Source organism: Entelurus aequoreus, linkage group LG12, assembly GCF_033978785.1.
Source record: "Entelurus aequoreus isolate RoL-2023_Sb linkage group LG12, RoL_Eaeq_v1.1, whole genome shotgun sequence".
Taxonomy (NCBI): domain Eukaryota; kingdom Metazoa; phylum Chordata; class Actinopteri; order Syngnathiformes; family Syngnathidae; genus Entelurus; species Entelurus aequoreus.
The window spans coordinates 47,119,336-47,140,450 of record NC_084742.1 but is presented as its reverse complement, the minus strand read 5'-3'; the positions used below and the strand labels follow the sequence as shown (position 1 = coordinate 47,140,450).

The 21,115-nt window shown below is 38.7% G+C and overlaps 1 protein-coding gene across 8 annotated transcripts in view; it reads right to left on the bottom strand.

The window, feature by feature from the left end:
• Nucleotides 1-4,803: 4,803 nt before the first annotated feature.
• Nucleotides 4,804-21,115, bottom strand: part of sorcs2 (sortilin-related VPS10 domain containing receptor 2) — a 484,520-nt gene continuing 468,208 nt past the window's right edge. For 2 of the 8 annotated variants that reach the window (XM_062066128.1, XM_062066136.1), the window contains 6 exons: nt 19,483-19,605; nt 19,322-19,421; nt 19,197-19,235; nt 15,694-15,793; nt 9,231-9,436; nt 4,804-9,009 (listed from right to left, as the gene is read on the bottom strand). In XM_062066128.1, the coding sequence (XP_061922112.1) occupies nt 8,945-9,009; nt 9,231-9,436; nt 15,694-15,793; nt 19,197-19,235; nt 19,322-19,421; nt 19,483-19,605 (633 nt within the window). In that variant the 3' untranslated portion in view covers nt 4,804-8,944. Of the gene's footprint in view, nt 9,010-9,161; nt 9,437-15,693; nt 15,794-19,196; nt 19,236-19,321; nt 19,422-19,482; nt 19,606-21,115 lie in introns of all 8 variants that reach the window. The other 6 variants (XM_062066129.1, XM_062066130.1, XM_062066132.1 and 3 more) reach the window with 6 other exon arrangements.

The following is a 21,115-nucleotide window of genomic DNA, read 5'->3' as shown; positions in this document are numbered from 1 at the left end:
CCTTTTTTTTTTTTTTTTCTTCTGCGGCAAGGAATGATCTCTGGGATCACTACCGCCCTCTACCACCAGGAGGCCGGATTACTGCGAGCCTCAGACAGTACGTCTTTGGCAGCAGTTTTATGAATGCTCAGCTGAAGAAATACGTTACACACATACAGTTGTTGACAAAATACACTGTACATTGTATACCTCAGCTAACTAAACTATGGTTTAGTTAGCTGATATAGTTCATATAGCAATACAGTCTCACTGCACAGCAGCTCAGCAGTTAGCCGAGTCATTGTGCACATTCCATGTTGAGGCACAAATCAGTGACGTGCCTCAACTGGCTGCTGATCACCGCACCGTCTCTTCACAGTATTTGAACGGCAAATGTGAAAATAAAAATCTAAAACTGGTGAAGTTAAATGGAAAATAACTTTAGTATAATCACTGGATACATATAACAATTTAATTTTTTTTTTTTTCTTTTTACATTTTTTTTATTTCCATGATGGCAGGTGAGGCCCCGCCTCCCCTGCCTCTAGTGACTGCACGCCACTGGGTTGTGGAGTGATTATTATTATTATCTACTGATGATAGTCATACGTGAATGAGCTCAGCTCCTGTTCTGCATGTGTAAAGTGGGAAACACAGCTGATGCTCCAGAAGGAAGTAACCCCAAAGATAGCAAATGGTAAAAAATAGTGCACATTTAACTTTATAAATAACCAGGACCTTCATGATGCATTTCAGGGTAACTAGCTAACTAAGTAGCAGCATTGTTTTAGAGCGGGAATGTAACTTTTTGTCAAACACAGACCTGGTGTAAAGTGTAGCTAATACATTTTACTACAAGCAGTGATGAATACTTACTTTCTTGAAAAAGTTTATTATGTCCATTTTGCATCCGTTCACGTTCTTGTTCTGCAGTGCTCTGTGCTAAAGTGCTGCGTACACCTGCAGGACCGCAAGCAAGGTCGCAGAGAAAATGCGGACTGGATTTTGAGTGATGTGGGCATTATCTATATGAACAAGTCCAAGGACCGCAAGCAAGGTCGCAAAGAAAATGCGGACTGGTTTTTGAGTGATGTGGGCATTTTCTATATGAACAAGTGGAATGGATTGGATACCGGCGCACTAAAGGGGCTCTCTACCTTACGCTATGAAGTGAGGGGAAACTGAGTGAATAATGACAGGTTATATGATTATTTATTTAAACTCATATTCGGGCCACTTTATAATGAATATTTCGGCATGTATTTGTAAAAAAATAAAAATTCCCAAAATTATTTAGGGGGGCTTAAGAATATTTTAGATAAAATAGGCCTCACAACGCCAATGGCCAATGATACTCAAACTTGCTTTATAAATAATATATTTGTTTGAATAAAGCATTTTTTCTCCTCTGTTGACAGCAGTGTTGGTGCTAAAAATGTTCAAAATGGAGTCCCAGGGACCCCATCAAGTCATAAAAATGGGGTCCCATGCACAGTAAACTTTTGAGGTCCCACTTTTTTGTAAGCGTTTTGAAAACAAATGATAAATGTATGCATTATCCTGTTATATCTCACATTCTATATTGTGTTTTGGAAAAAGGGTGTCATAAACGTTACTTAATTCATTAAAAAAATATTAAAAAAGAAAACAAATGTATTCAGTTATAAACATTCATTCACTTTCTTCTTTCCTTCATGGATGTAAACTTTACCGCTGCCGGTAGTTTTTTCTATATCTGTATTTAATAAGTTGTAGGTGTATTTATTTCAGTATAAAAGTGTAAAAAGTGTTTTGCTTCGGTCATGAAATTATGATAATGGTGTGCCAGGGCATACATGCATTATTTATGTTACGCTTAAATCACTGGAGTCTACATCAACTTCAGATCTATCCCTCACTTCAAAATTTTTATTTTTTATAATGTTGGTTTTATGTTTGTTTGTTTTCTGCCCTTTTTTGTGAAAGAAAACTATGTTTTTTATGGCAAACACACAAAATGTGCAAAATCTTCCACCAAAAATAGTTTTCAAAGTGTAACATTTGATGTGAAGTAATCGGAACCTTGGATAGGTCAATAATTGATAATAACATTGATTTCCATTCATTATTATGTTTTGAGCAATGACGGTTTTAAAGAAAAAAAAACAGCTATGTTTTATTAGTCAACATTGCAACTTTTTCTAAATTATATTTCACCTGTAAGCTTTTTTAGACCACTTTTGTTATGTTTTTGTTTATTTTAATAGTATTTTTAGAATGTGCCGTGGGCCTTTAAAACATTAGCTGCGGGCCGCAAATGGTCTCCGGGCCACACCTTTGACACCACTGCTATAGATAATAAAAAATTTAATCTGATAAGTCTATCGATAAAAAGCAGAGCCTGGCGACGCATGCGCGTTTATCATAACGCAGAGTCAGCATATCTGCTTCAGTAAACAATGGCGGTGATGAATCACTGTCAGCGACGCGAGCGACACTTGCTAACTTCCACTTGCCACTTCTCCAAGAGACTCCTTTTGAACACTCCTCGCACATTAACACTTTAAAAGGCACATATTTGGGGTGGAGGAGTCTGAATGGGTGCTGGTTAGCTTGAAGCTAACAGCTAGCCTGTCTCCATCCTCGAACGAATTCGATGCAGCGGGAGATAAAAGTGAAGTTTCCATGGACTCACCGAGACTAAAACAACTCATTTACTGGAGTTAGAAAGGTTGACTTTACACTCACCTTAATGTTTACCATGAAGTCTTTATTTTGACAGCCCCTTGCGGTAAACTTGTCCGAGTGCAAACTGGGGCAGTATTTGTCATTGATAAAACTTTGGGCGAATCAAAATTTACGACCAATAAAAACGCAATAAACTGGGACGGAAATTTGACACGGCAAATATAAACAAAACAAAACACTGACGGAAAGCGATAATCGATAGAATAAAAAAAACAAGCAAACCGGGCGGTAGGTAAAAAAATAAATAAATCCGCGTCCGGGGGACGTGCCGTCTTCCGTAATTGCGCGTCCTTTCTGATTTCAATGCGTAAAAAGACATAAAAAGTGCGTTAACGCCAACACTGAGTTGACAGTAAAACAAAATAAGTCACACTTATATTCTGTAACACTCACAGTTTTAGAAAAAGTGCAGAGGTAGAAATATTCAAAATAAGTTCTTGTACAATGTAAACATAAATAATGCCTCAAAACAGGTCAATTAAATTTAAACAAAAAAAACAGCAGACGAACTCTCGCCCTGCAGAGCTGTTTTGTGCTTTGTAGTGTCGATATGGGCTTGTAGATCGTTGGCCCCTTTATTTGCCACAGATACTGAAGAAAAGTTGTAGTGTTGAAAAACAAATTCACGGCTGGGTGTCAAGATGTTATTTAAGCCCTAGTAACACCTTTTGCGGTGTAACACTTTGAGCTATTGACAGGCTTGTCTTGCTTTGTGACAGTTAGGCCCTCACAATTCTTGGCTTTTCCCTAATTTTTGTGAACATGTCCTCTCAACAGGATCGGGAAGAACACTCCTTCCTTCTCGGTGGCCAAGTTCTCACAGACAGATGACAAAGAAAAAGACGCTAAGTCCGCAAGAAAGATGTTTGGCGCTGCTGAGTATGGCAGGGTCCATTGCTTCATCATACTGGGCCCCTTGAAAATAGTCCACGTTGGACACCGCCTGGGCATATTTTTGCACAGTCTTATGTTTTGGGGCCCCATGGAATTGTTGAACTTCCCCCTATATGGCTCCCCTGCAATTTATGCAGGCGTGTGCCTTCGACTTGCATCATTTTATTAGTACTGCCTAAGTCAGTGGTCCCCAAACTACGGCCCAACGTCCAAAATCATGTCTGCGGGAAGTCCCAAGTTAAAAAAAATATTAATTTATTATTATCATTTTTTAATCTATCCTTTCTGGCCCATTCATCAATCCATTTTCTACCACTTGTGTCTCTTAGACGCTCAGGCAAATCATATTGTCTAAAATTGCATATTCCCAACGATGACGTGACTTCAAGTGGCGAAATCGTTAGGGAAACGTGGATGCTCTGAACGTGGTAAGTCTGTCCGCATCTCCAATTACTATGTATATATATATATATTATATATACAGTATATATATATATATATATATATATATATATATATATATATATATATATATATATAATATATATATATATATACATACATACATGTATATATATATATATATATATATATATATATATATATATATATATATATATATATATATATATATATATATATATATATATATATATATATATATATATATATATATATACACACATATGTATATGTAAATATATATATATATATATACATACATATACACACACACATATATATGGCCGCCGGCCACATTTCTTTAACCCAATGCGGCCCCCCGAGTCAAAAAGTTTGGGAACCCCTGGCCTAAGTCATTGATTATAACATTTGTTGAGCTGAATTTCTTTTTTTTTTTTTTTTTACAACTGAGGCTAAACAGTGCTTCACAAAAGGCACAAGGCACAGCAGGATATTCTTGCTGGCTGCCAATTGTACGTGCATTTTCACTGCACTTTTTGAATTGAATACAATTTGAATGCCGTAACCACTGCTATATATTTGTATTTTCTAAAATGTTTTAATTTTGGATTTATTTTTTAAATTAAAATTAATTTTCTTGTTTTTGATAAACATTTTTTTAAACATAACAGTCAAATACAAAGAATAACACCCACTTTTAATATAGGTCACAGGAGGTAAAGTGCACCCTATTAACATGCGTATACTTGGTGATGGGATAGAATCAGCCTCAGACGCTATTGGGAGTAATTTATTCCTAATGATAACATTTTAATAGCAAAACAACATTAAACAGTACGAAAGAAACTCAGAAAACAAGTGTGGTATCTGTGCTTTTGTGCATATTTGAGTCTACTGAAGGTTCCTTCTTTTCCTGTCACATGGGGAAATAACACCATGTGAAAACAAAGGGCAAGCAGAAAAATATGTACAAGACATGACTAATGTAGAAGTGAAACCTCTCAAAAGTCTTGGGACACGCCTCTTCATGGATCAATTGCTTTGCTAATATATTTGTTTAGTCTGATTATATGTATTATACACAAATTAAAGGCAAAATCAGTTAAGGACCTTGACAAATATCAATATCAGTATCGCATATACCGATCCTGTATTTACTTGGTAATGGATTGGATCAATTCTAAAATTTGCATGATTGCCTGCTCTTGTGCTGACAGGACAGTATTAGATTTGGAACAGTACTACACTGTCAGGAACTACATACAAAACCCAAAACCACTGAAGTTGGCACGTTGTGTAAATCGCAAGTAAAAAACAGAATACAATGATTGGCAAATCTTTTTCAACTTATATTCAATTGAATAGACAGCACATGTTGCTCAAAAACCTGTATGTACCTTTCAGCATTAATGGTGCCTTCACAGATGTGTAAGTTACCCATGTCTTGGGCACTAATACACCCCCATACCATCACAGATGCTGGCCTTTGAACTTTGCGCCTGTAACAGTCCAGATGGTTCTTTTCCTTTTTGGTCCGGAGGACACGACGTCTACAGTTTCCAAAAACAATTTGAAATGTGGACTCGTCAGACCACAGAACACTTTTCCACTTTGCATCAGTCCATCTTAGATGAGCTCGGGCCCAGCGAAGCCGGCGGCGTTTCTGGGTGTTGTTGATAAATGGCTTTCGCTTTGCATAGTAGTTTTAATTTGCACTTACAGATGTAGTGACAAACTGTAGTTACTGATAGTGGTTTTCTGAAGCGTTTCTGAGCCCATGTGGTGATATCCTTTACAAACCAATGTCGCTTTTTGATGCAGGGATCCGAGGTCTGTAATATCATCGCTTACGTGCAGTGATTTCTCCAGATTCTCTGAACCTTTTGATGATATTACGGACCATAGATGGTGAAATCCCTAAATTCCTTGCAATAGCTTGTTGAGAAATGTTGTTCTTAAACTGTTCGACAATTTGCTCACGCATTTGTTCACAAAGTGGTGACCCTCCCCATCCTTGTTTGTGAATGACTGAGCATTTCATGGGAGCTGCTTTTATACCCAATCATGGCACCCACCTGTTCCCAATTAACCTGTTCACCTGTAGGATGTTCCAAATAATTGTTTGATGAAAATTCCTTAACTTTCTCAGTCTTTTTTGCCACTTGTGCCAGCTTTTATGAAACATGTTGCAGGCATCAAATTCCAAATGAGCCAATATTTGCAAAAAAATAACAAAGTTTTCCAGTTTGAACGTTAAATATCTTGTCTTTGCAGTCTATTCAATTGAATATAGGTTGAAAAGGATTTGCAAATCATTGTATTGTGTTTTTATTTACGATATACACAACGTGCCAACTTCACTGGTTTTGGGTTTTGTACATGGTGTACACAACTTGGATATTCCATATGAGACAAAGATCATGTTTGGTCACTCCTTGCATGTGTCCCAATACATTTGAGACTTTTAACACCATAAGTGCAGCCAAATAGTGCCTACAAAGGACATATGACAAGTGTATCAAAAATATTCATTGTTTTCAATGTGCAATCGTATCAAAATAGGATGCCGTTATCAAGTTGAAGGAGAACACTGTGAAAAATAAGAAGCTCGTGGTCACGCTGAACAACAACTCGTCGTGTAAAACACTGAAGTGAAAGAATCGTTTGAACAAAGTGGAGATTCAGTTCTATTTACACATTTACATGGAACCTGCTCCACTGCGGGTTAGGCCTAACATAGGCTAAATATGTCCACTCACTGAACCTGTCCGGACGGACGCCTTCATCAACAAGTCCATGTCAAAGAGGAAGCGGAGCTGTGCTGTTACCACAAATAAATACAAACCCATAAGAATTCTAAATCATAAAAAAAAGGAACGCCATAGGATGTGCAACTTTGTCATTGGCCGGAATACTAATAGTAAAACGCTGCCCTCTAGTGGTTGCTTTGAGTTCTCCAAGGACAGGGGTGTCCAAAGTGCAGCCTGCAGTTTCTTTTTATAATGGCCCTTCATTAAGTCATCTTAATAATTAGGGAATATTATTAAGCACTGTAAAGTGTCCCCTTTTTGTGGTTGGGTTTGCTCCCTCGATTATGTCTGTTCTCTTCTATAATTCATGTTTTTTTAATGATAATCATTAAAGCATCATCTGCAGGGGGAAAAAGTACTGCAGCTATTAATCCTGAGGAGGGCGCTGTCAAACAATTCAAGTCACTCCAGCAGGAAGATGCTTTGACAAGACGTGGCCATGTTGCGTACCGTATTTTTCAGACTATAAGGCGCACTTAAAATCCTTTCATTTTGCTCAAAAATCAACGGTGCGCCTAATGTATGGAATAATTCTGGTTGAGCTTACCGACCTTGAAGCAATTTTGTTTGGTACATGGTGTAATGATAAGTGTGACCAGTAGATGGTAGTCACGCATAAGAGATACAAGTAGGCGCAATATGACGCCAGTAAACAACACCGAAGCTTTAAATATTCCATAGAGAATACAGAACATTACACACGGTGCTCAAAATTTTTTAAAAATGTTTTAGTACGACTTTGTCGGCGCATTACGGCTACTTTTGTCAGAAGTATGAGTATTATTACGGTGTGTGTATGAGGACCGCAAAATGGCACCCATTAGCGGACACATTATCTGGCGTTTTGTTTTGCAATATTATGCAAAACCAACTTTTCTTACCTTCTGGTACCTGCCGATCTGTTTTTGGGATCTGCATAAGTCCTGAAAATTTGCGCACGTCCGCCATTGTAGTCCGTGCCAACGCCGTAGTCTGTAAGCTTTTTTATTCCACTATCTTCTAGTTATGGGGCATTTCTAATATAAAGTAGCGTAAAGTTGTAACTCATATCTGTCAGTAGACTCGCTATGAAAGCGCTAAAAACTACCGGTTTTGTGGGTTTACATAATTCACCAACTAAACTTTAGTTATTAAACTAGAGAGTTCTGGTCGGGCGATTTTTCACGGGACACATTTCCAGCGTTGCTGTTGCACTAGTGTGCCACGGATGAGGAGATGCTGCTCCGTTATTAATTCAAGTTAAGTCTGAATGTCATTAAAACAGTTAGCTCCATCTTTTGACACTTCTTCCACTCCCGTCCTTGCACGCTACACCGCTACAACAAAGATGACGGGGAGAAGACGCTGTCAAAAGTGAGCCACGTAAATAAGACCGCCCACAAAACGGCGCACCCTGAAGCGACTGTCAGAAAGCGACTTGAAGATGATCTGTAAAACATAATCTATGCAACATTTTGACCAAAGAACCACCCTTACATGTTATGTAGACCACAAGGAAGTGTTTTCAATTTAGAAAAAAATCCTAATATGACCCCTTTAATGCGCCTTATAATCCGGTGCACTTTATGTATGAAAATAGATCTGAATAGACACACTCATCAGCAGTGCGCCTTATAATCCGGTGCACCCTATGGTCCGGAAAATACGGTAATTGCACATTTTGTAAGTACAATACTGTGTGATGTATGCCTGTTGTTGTTCCTTAATGTGTTAAACTGAATTTAGGATGCGTTCAATAGTTGTAGACCTTACAGTATCAAATATATGCATTTTGGGGCCTTCTATGGGTATTTTTCGCCATCCAACCCTAACCCATTCTTGGAACGTAACCCTCGTGAACATAATGTCAAATATAATTTACTGTAAATATTTGCAAAGCGTACCTTTTCTGGCCCCCAGACGACAAAGTTTGGACACCCCAACCCAAGAACTCACAAAGTTTGCTCAGCATCCACACCGGTGTTGTTACGAGACGTGGTTAAAAAGCAACATGGCTGCCATCCCTTGAAGAAGGAGCCTGTGGATACAGTCCTTCCACCACGTTCGGAAAAGTAGAGTATCCCGGAGGAAAAGGAGAAGGAAGTGCTGGTCGGACGTTGCCATGGCAGCAATCAGCTGCTCAGGTAGCTGTGTAGTTCTCTGGAGTTGACGCTCAGGACCACACCTGAATGGTTGCCTAGCAACAAGACAGGGCGATATAGTAAAGGAAAACAGGCGTATTTAAATATCTGATTGGAAATGTTTGGATTTAAATCATTAAAAAAAACTGCAGGCTAATTTATTCATGCAAAAAAAGTTATTATGAGTCATACCAAAGTCTTCCAGTACCTTTAGTGGCAGGTGTTTAGTAGCAGTGGTTAGTGGTAGTCCGTATAAGGGAGCGGAAGGCGGAGCTACCTCTGGCGTTACCTAGAGTCTGCGAGTCCAAGTCGTCGTCGATGAACTCCTCGCCCTGGATGATGTGCTGCGTGTCCTCGCTGTGGTTGACAGGGCTGGTCATCTCCTGCTCCTTCTCATTGTGCATCTGGGCGTAGACGCTGCGGCTGCCCGGCAGCTTTCTGAAAAACAGTGGGGGATAGACCTCCTCAGCCCTGAGCCAAGGACTGAAGGATTTTGTTGGAGTTGGTGTAATATGGCGGCTGAAGTTTTCCTTGTTTTGTGCTGGTTTTAATTCAAGTGACTTTTTGGTGTCAGGAGGTGCTGCTGGTGGATGGAAAGAACAACATGCAATCACACCACAGATCACACACTTCCACATGCAAACTTGATGCCAACTATTCAGGGCAGAAATCCCACACCCGTCACAAAAAGTGATGTATTGTGTAAATGGCAACAGGCGCATACATGAGTTAATTATGTACCTTCTGTAATCTAGTGCAAGAGCATTTCTTTGTTCTATCTCTATATGTTGCTGCATGGCATTGATAGATGAACAAAGATACTTTATTTGTAGTAAATAATTCAAATAATATATCATTAAAGGCCTACTGAAATGAGATTTTCTTATTTAAACAGGGATAGCAGGTCCATTCTATGTGTCATACTTGATCATTTCGCGATATTGCCATATTTTTGCTGAAATTATTTAGTAGAGAACATCAACAATAAAGTTCGCAACTTTTGGTCGCTGATAAAAAAGCCTTGCCTGTACCGGAAGTAGCGTGACGTCACAGGTTGTGGAGCTCCTCACATCTGCACATTGTTTACAATCATGGCCACCAGCAGCGAGAGCGATTTGGACCGAGAAAGCGACGATTTCCCCATTAATTTGAGCGAGGATGAAAGATTTGTGGATGAGGAAAGTGAGCGTGAAAGACTAGAGGGCAGTGGAACCGATTCAGATAGGGAAGATGCTGTGAGAGGCGGGTGGGACCTGATATTCAGCTGGGAATGACTAAAACAGTAAATAAGCACAAGACATATATATACTCTATTAGCCACAACACAACCAGGCTTAAATTTAATATGCCACAAATTAATCCCGCATAACAAACACCTCCCCCCTCCCGTCCATATAACCCGCCAATACAAATCAAACACCCGCACAACACACTCAATCCCACAGCCTAAAGTACCGTTCACCTCCGCAAAGTTCATACAGCACATATATTTCCCCAACATTACGTACGTGACATGCACATAGCGGCACGCACGTACGGGCAAGCGATCAAATGTTTGGAAGCCGCAGCTGCGTACTCACGGTACCGCATATCCAACTCAAAGTCCTCCTGGTAAGAGTCTCTGTTGTCCCAGTTCTCCACAGGCCAATGGTAAAGCTTGACTGTCATCCTTCGGGAATGTAAACAATGAAACACCGGCTACGTGTTTGTGTTGCTGCAGCCGAACGCTAATACACCGCTTCCCACCTACAGCTTTCTTCTTTGCTGTCTCCATTGTTCATTAAACAAATTGCAAAAGATTCACCAACACAGATGTCCAGAATACTGTGGAATTTTGCGATGAAAACAGACGACTTGATAGCTGGCCACAATGCTGTCCCAAAATGTCCGCTACAATCCGTGACGTCACGCGCAGACGTCATCATACCGAGACGTTTTCAGCAGGATATTTCTCGGGAAATTTAAAATTGCACTTTACTAATCTAACCCGGCCGTATTGGCATGTGTTGCAATGTTAAGATTTCATCATTGATATATAAACTATCAGACTGCGTGGTCGGTAGTAGTGGGTTTCAGTAGGCCTTTAAACAGTCCCTCTAGGGCGGGGGTCAGCAACCCGCGGCTCTTTAGCGCCACCCTGGTGGCTCCCTGGAGCATATTTAAAAAAAGATTGAAAATGGAAAAAGATGGGGGAACAATAATTTTTTTGTTTTAGTATGGTTTTTGTTTGAGGACAACCATGACACAAACCTTCCCAATTGTTAGAAAGCCCACTGTTTATTATGTTTAATATGAGTATTTGGTGAACATCGTTTTGTCCTACTGTCCTACATAGTGTGGACTGTGATGCAACAGTTTGTTGACATGTAAAATCTTCCACTCTTTCTTTGTCTCATTTTGTCCACCAAAAGTTTCATACTGTGCGTGAATGCACAAATGAGGCTATTTAGGCTAGCTGTATGTACATATTGCATCATTATGCCTCATTTGTAAGTATATTTGAGCTCATTTAATTTCCTTTATTTTTATCCTCTTTGTATATAATTTAGTTCTGCATGTCTCATAACATATTATCTGAATGTAATATTGGCTGCATTTCAGTTGTTTGTGTGCCATGTTGTTCCAGACCACATCTATACATTTGGCCATTAAAAATCAGTAATTTCCAGGAGTTATCTCATCTTCTGAGTAGCCTCTGATTTACTAATGGTTTCTAATGTTGTAAGAATATGTAGAATAAATATTACATTTCAACATTTCTGTCAACGAAGATTTGCTTCAGCCTGCGACACATAGTCATTTTGATAGTAGGCTAATATGTGTTGCCTTCATTATAAGACTTACAGTATATACGGCTTTTAATTTTTTGCGGCTCCAGACAAATTTGTTTTTTGGTCCAATATGGCTCTTTCAACGTTTTGGGTTGCCGACCCCTGCTCTAGGGTTTTGCTGCATATATTTGTATTTGTTGTGGCCTAAAATGCCTACATTTGCAGTAGCTTTTTCTGAGCTATGTTGTGAGGCTTATTTTTTTAATAACATTGTGATTTGTTGAATTTGCAATCAATGTTTTAAATGTTCCCTGAACCCAGTTCTTTTCAAATAGTGGTGCGGGCGAGGACAACTGCCTTAACTCGAAAAAAGTACATGATTGCAACAAAAATTGGAAAACAAATATTGTATTGATGTTTTATCCGTTTTATCGTACAGACTTAAAAGCAGACACAGGATATGTCACGATGGGGTCGCATATTTGTGCGCGGATCGTTTTCCCAGGATGCAGACGGAACTCCGGAGGCATCATGCAGGTAAGACAATGCTTTATTGTCCATAAATCGGTCATGAATATAAATAAACAGTAATGCGTGCCGATTGCACGGGAAGCTATGGCAAAGCTAACGGAAAAGCTTAGCATAGAAAACACGAGCAAAGAAGCAAGAAATCATCAAACGTAACTGTTGCATGAAGCAAACAAGACAGCCAGACTGAGTGTGGCGAAAAGCAGGAATAAGTAGCGCTCTGATTAGTGCCCGGGTGCAGGTGAGCGTCCCGAACACTAATCAGAGGCAGGTGAAACTAATCAGCACCCATGGAAACCAAGAACACACAAACCCAAGGGTGCTGAAACATAACTAAGGGAGTCTTTAACTGAACAAAACATGATCCGGGCAACGGATCATGACAAGATGCCAGTAGAAGTACACACTCATAGCTCATTGTCAAATTACTGTACTGTTTTAATTCATTATAACTAATACTAGTAATAATTGATAATAATAACAGAAAAAATACCCCCAAAGTCTTCCTTATTGTTCGCTGTCAGCTCTGTCGTCCACAAATTGAGGACATTTTCTGTGTTTGTTTGACGCTTGAAAAGGGTTTGTCATCTTAAACATTAATTTGTCTTCGAACAAATTTACCCCCGCAAATTAGGAACTAAAAATATTGCTATTCTGTGGATTGTTCCAACAGTTCACAACTGTTGGAAAGAGCTATAGCAGAAATTTTTGTTGGTAAAATGAGACAATGAGAGATTTGGGGTGAGTTTTTCCTTGCCCGTATGTGAGCTCTGTACCGAGGATGTCGTTGTGGCTAGTGCAGCCCTTTGAGACACTTGTGATTTAGGGCTATATAAATAAACATTGATTGATTGATTGATTATCATCGCACTTCAACGTCCCTGTCATGTAAATGATAATCTGTTTTTAATTGCTCATCATTCATTCATCAGATCATTGAATTTCAGTTCATTAAATACATTTTGTAAGTAGAATTTAATCTAAAAAAAGGACAGACCCCACGCTTTGTCAGTCGAACTCTGGTCTGCTTGCAAGTGAACTCGGTTCCGTTCAACTTGAGCTCCAATGCAAATGCTACCAACCAAAGGCACGGCAGACCAGAGTTAAAATGACATCAAAACTCAAGCAATAATGACAAATATGGAAGAGAAATTGTGTTGGAAATGCTCATGTTCTTCATGTGTAGCCTCTGATCGCATGACAAAAACACCAAAGTAGTGACCACTATTCATTTTTGCATTTGGTGTATAAAAATGACAAAGAATAGAATATGTAATAATAAAGGGACACTGGTACTAAAAAAAACTACTTTTTGTCCAAACTATTGGACTAGATTGTTGTTGTATGTTAAAGAGGTTCATTTAGCCTACTAATGTGTATTTATAAATAGTTGATTTATATAGGCTAGCCTATATAAATCAACTATTTATAGATTGTTGTTGTGTTCTAGATCTTTAAGATGGAAACTGTAGCTGCCATTATGATGTGCAGTGATGTTTTCAAATGGCCGTAAGTCTTAAACTACTCAAAATATTTCAATGGTTGGAATCTGCGCTTATGTATTATATACCAGTTACTATGGTAATCTAAGTCACAGCAGGTCAGACGAGGCACCAAACAGTGTGGGTGGGGAGCGTTTCCACAGAGTGTTTCCAGATCGGCCAGCCTGTAATGTGGGTAACAGGCACAGATGTGGAAGGAGATTTTTACAACAAAATTCTAAAGCTTAGTGATATATTAGATGTATCAGATTGTAGGTGGGTTTTATTTTTACTCTTCAGGTTCATATTTTGCTCTGTGTGTTGCATTTTTGTTGTGTTTCGATTGATTGTAAAATGTCGATTGAGAGGGGGTGTGACATTCATAGTTTGTCAATATTCAGTGTTTTATCGTTCATAAAAAAAAATTAAAATTCCATTCCGTTTTTTTAGGCGGTCTGTCATAACGTTTTTAGCATTCGATCAGACATTATTGTGAGGTTTTGTATTAGCGTTCCTAAAATAGATAGACCAGCCCCCAGACACATTTTTTTCTCTAAATTTGGCCCCCAAGTCAAAAAAATTACCCAGGCCTGCTCTACAGTACATTTTTAAAATCAGATTAATCACCAGGTTGCTGGTGAAATAATGGAATATATATGCTCTTGATGTGTTTATTAAACACCCTTTCCATCATGTTCATGGTAAATATATAATTAATAACATTAATGTGGACCTGTTACTACTTTTGTGTTATCAAAGTGCTATCTTATTATGGAAATGCTCCAATGAAAAGAAAACTCTGCAGAGTGTGCATAGTAATTCATGTCGGTCGACTGTACCGATTAGGTTTTTTGCACTCACATTTCCCATCAAGAGGACCAATGTGCAGTTTAGCTTCTTCCATATTGACTTTTTGGGCCCTAGACCCTGTCACTACCGGATTATCTGCACATTTCAGCCTGCGCCATGGTCCAAGTAACGATGACACTACTTGGACAAACTGCCCAAATTGTGCTGCCATAGACAGGGATTTTGAGTCATGCTGCGCCACAGATGGGTTAACTGCATTGCATTTTTTAGGGAAAGATTAACAATTAAAATAGATTAATCCACCATACATTTGACAACCCTAGTTATAATATTACTAGTGCTGTCAAAGGATTATTTAAAATTAGATTATTCACACCTTTGAATTTTGATAAACGCAATTAATCACAATAAATTACAGGTAATTTTATTTTTAGAATGTCATGCAGGAACATTTTTAAACGTTTTATTTGAACGTACATTATTTATTTGCTCAAAACTTACTAAGAGTGTTATCCAAAGTCCTGTCTTGGTTTATTTTGAAGGGGAATTTGTCACAGAGCACACCAGTCCGAGTCTCCTCACTCATCTTTGGACTGAGGTATGCATTGACCTGATCACTGACCGTATAACAACCTGTGCTGCCTTTCAGCTAACCATCTACGGTTAAGGTAAAGGAGCATGTACATTCAAAATGACTTGCGTGATTAATCTGTAATTATTCATGATTAATGCGCACACTTTAGTGTTAATTAATTAGTTAATTAATTACATACGCTAACTTTGAGAACCCTAATTATTACCAATATTTTGGGGCATTCTATGTTGGTTTTCTTTAATGTACAAGGAGCTTGGTTGGAGACCTGTTCAATAATGGTGTAAATTGTTGATTAACAAATAAAATTGACTTAAAATGACAAAAAACGGCCATGAATACAAATGGTGACAACATGCATAACGAATTTAGATGGAGAATAAATTACATTTAAATCAGTAAATATCACAGTGCAGAGGAGAGCACATGCTGTTTGAATGGGAATGGAAGCATTTTAACACACACATACTGTATAGTGACATTGCTGCCTCATTAGGAGACACCCTCATCGGGGGTTGTTGGACAAAAAACGTTAAAAAAAACAAAACTGTCTCTCACCTCTTGAACTTGTAGAGGACAAATGAAGCCGTGGCAATGACGCTGACCAGGAAGATGACGGCCACCGCCCACACACCAGGACCACCGGCAGCTCCGTGGCCTAGCGGGTGATAAGATAATTAAGAAAATATCAAAAACATTTAACACAGCCTTACTTGTGTTGTCCGAAAAGATGAAGTTGAGGGAAATATTGAGGTATAATTTGGGGGAAAGTATAGAGCTTAAGGCAGGGGTGTTCAAAGTGCAGCCTGCAGCACATTATAAAGTTAAGCTTTTTTTCTATGAGAACAAAAACGCGTAAATTTGTAAGGAGAAAAAGTTGAGATGCTCATAGGCCTACTGATAATAATGATAACGACACAAAGCTGACACAAAGCATATATATATATATATATATATATATATATATATATATATATATATATATATATATATATATATATATATATATAGTATGTATCTATATACAGTATATGGCGGGCCGTGCATTTCCCACCTTGGCCTTCAGTGATGTCTTACTTAGTCTACCTCTCAAAATACAATTATTTATGTCGCCACATGTCCACGGCTTGAAAAATACTACACAGAAACACACTTGCGCACTGCTGGGCATTGAATCACCTCAATTTGTCACCAGTGTACAAAACGGGCTATTTTTTGGCACATTTAAAAACAAAACAAAACAAAACAAAAATAATTGTAAAAAACATATTAAATGTGAAAAAATATATTTGTAACGGCCATTTAATGCCGTATAAGCCATTGGTACCGTTCGTAGTTGGTTGATTCGAGTGTAAGTGGAAGCCAAACCATTTTACCGCCAGAACAGCTTAACTAGTTTCCGAGGTTGGCCGACCTCGTCTCACAAGATCTAGTTTCTCTTTAAATATCCTTCTTGGAAATGGCCTTGCAAATACAGTATATATCAGCCACCTAATCCACGTTTTGCTCTGTTTCTTTCTTGGTTAAAAAAGGGAGTACCGCTGATTTCTCCGCTGGCCGGGTATGGCTCCGGTGCCAATTTCTGCTTTCGGAAATCACAACTTGGGAGTGACAAGGGAGTATCCAATTCTAATTCATATTCAACGTAAGGCCACCAGGATGAGCTACTGTCAACAACTCGTAATCTGATCGGCTATTGTAAATTTCTGTTAACTGAATGTCCTCCGTTCGTTTACACCGCACAACCGCCGCTAATGTTGATTCAGAAGGCCTCTGGTAGAATTCATACTGGCAACAAGCTAGCTGAATTCTGATTGGATAAAATCTCTAACTTAAAAACAGCAACACTGGATATGACATGAAGAGAATATGATGAATACTTTTACATATTTTTGAAAAGTAAATTAAAAATATAATGAACTTTTATTATTTTATGATCATGATTTATGGTAAGCCAACAGAGAAGGCCCTGCTGGCACACTACTGATATATATGTATGAAAATTCATAAAAAAATGAACTAATACATCAACACACGTAGTCAATATTAAGACATTAAAAATCATCATTAGAAAAAGTATCACAATATATTGCCATATTAATTACAAATCAGTGCTCAGGGCAGTGAAACTGGAGGGTTTGTTTCTGTAGCAAACAGGACACAAGGGTTGTTACTCCGGTTTGTGGCAATTTCAGAAAAACAATCCTCCCTTGTTCTATACAAAGTCTGGTTGAGCACACTCAACTTTTCACTTTGAATCTCATGATAAACTTGGAGCTTTGACTTTCGCCATTTCTCGCCAATATGTCCTGGTTTGCTCACACCTGACGCATACCTTGTTGATATAGGCACACGTCCGAGCTGGTATGACACTACGTTTTATTGTTGTACGTTGCCTAGGCAACATACCTCAGTTGAGCGATACCTGGATGTTATCATTTGCCATGATTAAAACCTTAGACCCATACTTGCAAGCCACCCAATACTGAGATCCTATGCAGAACCATCAAACTCCCAGGCCTCCGGTAGAAGACAAGAGCTTGATAGAAATATTGGTACAAATACCTAATTTTTCTTATTTTTTATTAATCTATTCCAGATTTGGGTAAGAAATAATGTAAATACAATGGATCTGTTCAAGATTTTATGGAGAACTATTGTAGTTTCACGGAAAACGATAAGAAAATATATATAAAAGATGAATACAGGTTGTAGGGAAACCTTTAACAACACCTTTTCCTTTATTGAAGACTTTTGGGGAGAGACCCACAAACACTACGTACTTTGCTGTGACTTCTTTCTTATAAACAATGGTTTCTCATACTATTCATCAAAGGGCTGGCACTCGTGCTATATCCAAGAATGCACGTGCAACAACTTTGTGATTACAGAACTTTGGTTACATGGTTTAAGGCAGCAATCACATGCATGCCAGCTCTACAAAATTCCAGAGTACAGTCGGCAAGCGCCATAATGAACCTTTAATGTTGGGCTGGCCTGTCCATAGCACTGTGGTGTGTTCAGTACACTCTGGATGTTGACTCTGTTTGGACTATGACTCTAAGCAACAACTTTATTAGGCTCCGTATGCGGTCATTGAAAAAGCACAGACTGTTTACTTGTACTCAAACCGAGACAGTGTATGAAAACTGGGACATATATTTTTGGTGAAAATATTTGCCTATTGATTGATTGATTGATTGAGACTTTTATTAGTAGGTTGCACAGTGAAGTACATATTCCGTACAATTGACCACTAAATGGTAACACCCGAATAAGTTTTTCAACTTGTTTAAGTCGGGTCCACTTAAATTGATTCATGATACAGATATATACTATCAGATATATACTATCATCATAATACAGTCATCACACAAGATAATCAGTATACAGTGTAGGTCTGACTTGGTAGGATATGTACAGCAAGTAGTGGACATAGTGAGAGAGAGAGAGAGAGAGAGAGAGAGAGAGAGAGAGAGAGAGAGAGAGAGAGAGAGAGAGAGAGAGAGAGAGAGAGAGAGAAAGAGATCAGAAGGCTTAAGAAAAAGTATCTGCATTTGATTGTTTACATTTGATTATTAACAATTCGGGGAGGGTGTTAGTTTAGGGTTGTGGCTGCCTGGAGGTGTACTTTTATTGCGGTTTTGAAGGAGGATAGAGATGCCCTTTCAGCCCTTAAAATTGTATTATACTAAAAGTTTGGCTTATGAAAACTGAGGTACAACTCTCTTTTTTTAAGCCTTTTTATTTTAAGAAATTAGAAATATCAAAACGGTCATTGCGTACTTAACATTTTCTTTATGCACCCGTGGCTTAAGGAGAGAAGAAATTTCTGGAATAAAAGAAATGTTTGTGAATGCTGAGAGAAGGTTTTTCACCAACAATACAGCCAATAAGAGTTGGTTGTCTCAGCCTTCACACCATTCACTGGGTAAGGGTTCGAAGGGTCATTCCAAGGCTAAAATAGCAAAACATGGCACAGATTGGCCCAGACTGGATAGGCTTTGGAAAACCAGGAGAAGGACAAATCAGCAGCAGAATTGTGTGATTGATTAACGCACCAGTCTCTGCTGCTGCTGTGGACTCAATAGTATTTAGCCCTTTGGAAATAAACATGCAAGTTATCATTACAACAAAACCTATATCTTGTTCACTGATGAGGTACACAGAGGTGTAAATCCAGTACCTGCGTTTGGGTCCGCTGGCAGCACAAGCACCTGCAGACCTCCTCGGACCACAAAGCTCACGTTGTTGTCTTTGAAAGCCTGCATGATGGCGGGAACACGCTGCGGACCACAATGCTGTGTCATATTTTAAGTCGTATCACATGAGAAGAGACATGTTTACCTTATCTTGGAAGACGCTCCTCTTGGCTGTGGCGCTCTCCTCTGGGAGGACGTACAGCTCGGCTGTTGTGGGGAGGCCCGCCTTCACCACGGTAACCAAGGACTCCAGGGGCACACCTGTGACCTGAGGGTCAGGGTCAAATAGAGGACTCAATAGTAACATTTTGAAACATTTAATGCAGCCCTCACATTTCAGCAAGCATTTTATTATATCTTCTCAAAGGAAAATACTAAATACACTTAAGAGTAGTCAGTGTACAGGTCTGCCTTCTTCCAGCATGGCCTGGATGTGGTTAAAACATTCATAAATGGTTCAAAACGGTCACTTACTTAAACTTGAAATGAAATGAATAGCAAACATGATGGTGTGGTGTGTGTTATAGCTAAATGTAATTCTCTAAAGCAGTGGTCCCCAACCTTTTTGTAGCTGCGGACCGGTCAACGCTTGAAAATTTGTCCCATGGTCCGGTGGGGGGTGGGGGGTGGGGGGTGGGGGGGTGTATTTGAAAAAAAAACAAAAAAACAAAAAATCTTTTTTTTTTTACATAAATAAATACAATCATGTGTGCTTACGGACTGTATCCCTGCAGACTGTATTGATATATAATGTATATATTGTGTTTTTTATGTTGATTTCATAAAAAAAAAAAAAAAAAAAAAATATATATATATTTTTTAATTTCTTGTGCGGCCCGGTACCAATCGGTCCGCGGACTGGTACCGGGCCGTGGCCCGGTGTTTGGGGACCACTGCTCTAAAGTACCGGAAAACATCAACAATACTATATTTGTTTTTATTAACTATTTCCCTGCTTGGCACTCAGCAACACGGGTTGGAGTTGGGGGTTAAATCACCAAAATGATTCCCGGGCGCGGCGCCGCTGCTGCCCACTGCTCCCCAAGGGGATGGGTCAAATGCAGAGGACAAATTTCACCACATCTACTGTGTGTGTGACAATCATTGGTACCTTAATCTTAATCTTAATCTTAATCTTAAACCCTATTTTATACTTTCTTCAAATAACGCCACGTTGCAGATCTACAAGCTCGTTGCAATGTGTTTTGGATGTGTGAATGAAAAATAAACAGTCCTAAATCTTACAAAAATTTCTCCATGCAGTACCTTTTTAAGAGCAAGTAAGCAGCCCACTGTGTAGTTATCATTAGTTTATTCACGGCTCCACAATGTAGAGGGATATCGTTTAGCATAGTGGTTATGGGGTTGTGATATGTACATCAATGGGCACACTATCTGCAAAAGTCAAGGGACACATTTTTGTCCCAGTCCTCCCCTGATTGTCACTTCTCATGTCAGTCAGGTGAACTGTAGTACCATTTATACACACTCTATATGTGAAAGAAATAAAACTGTTTTCAGTTGAGATGATCTGATTTAAAGAAGGACCACAGATTTTTTCTTTGGCAATCATAATTGAATTATGTAACCTAAATTTAACAACATACCAAAGTACAATGATGTACAACTTACATTTTACTTTAACTCCTGTGCTGCTTGTATTTTGTTAATTACATTCTGTTAATTACATTACATTGAAGGCAGGAGTTGCAGAATTTTGACCTTGGCATTTGTCAAATCCTGGTTACGGCCCTGGTCACTCAAGATCAAGGAACAAA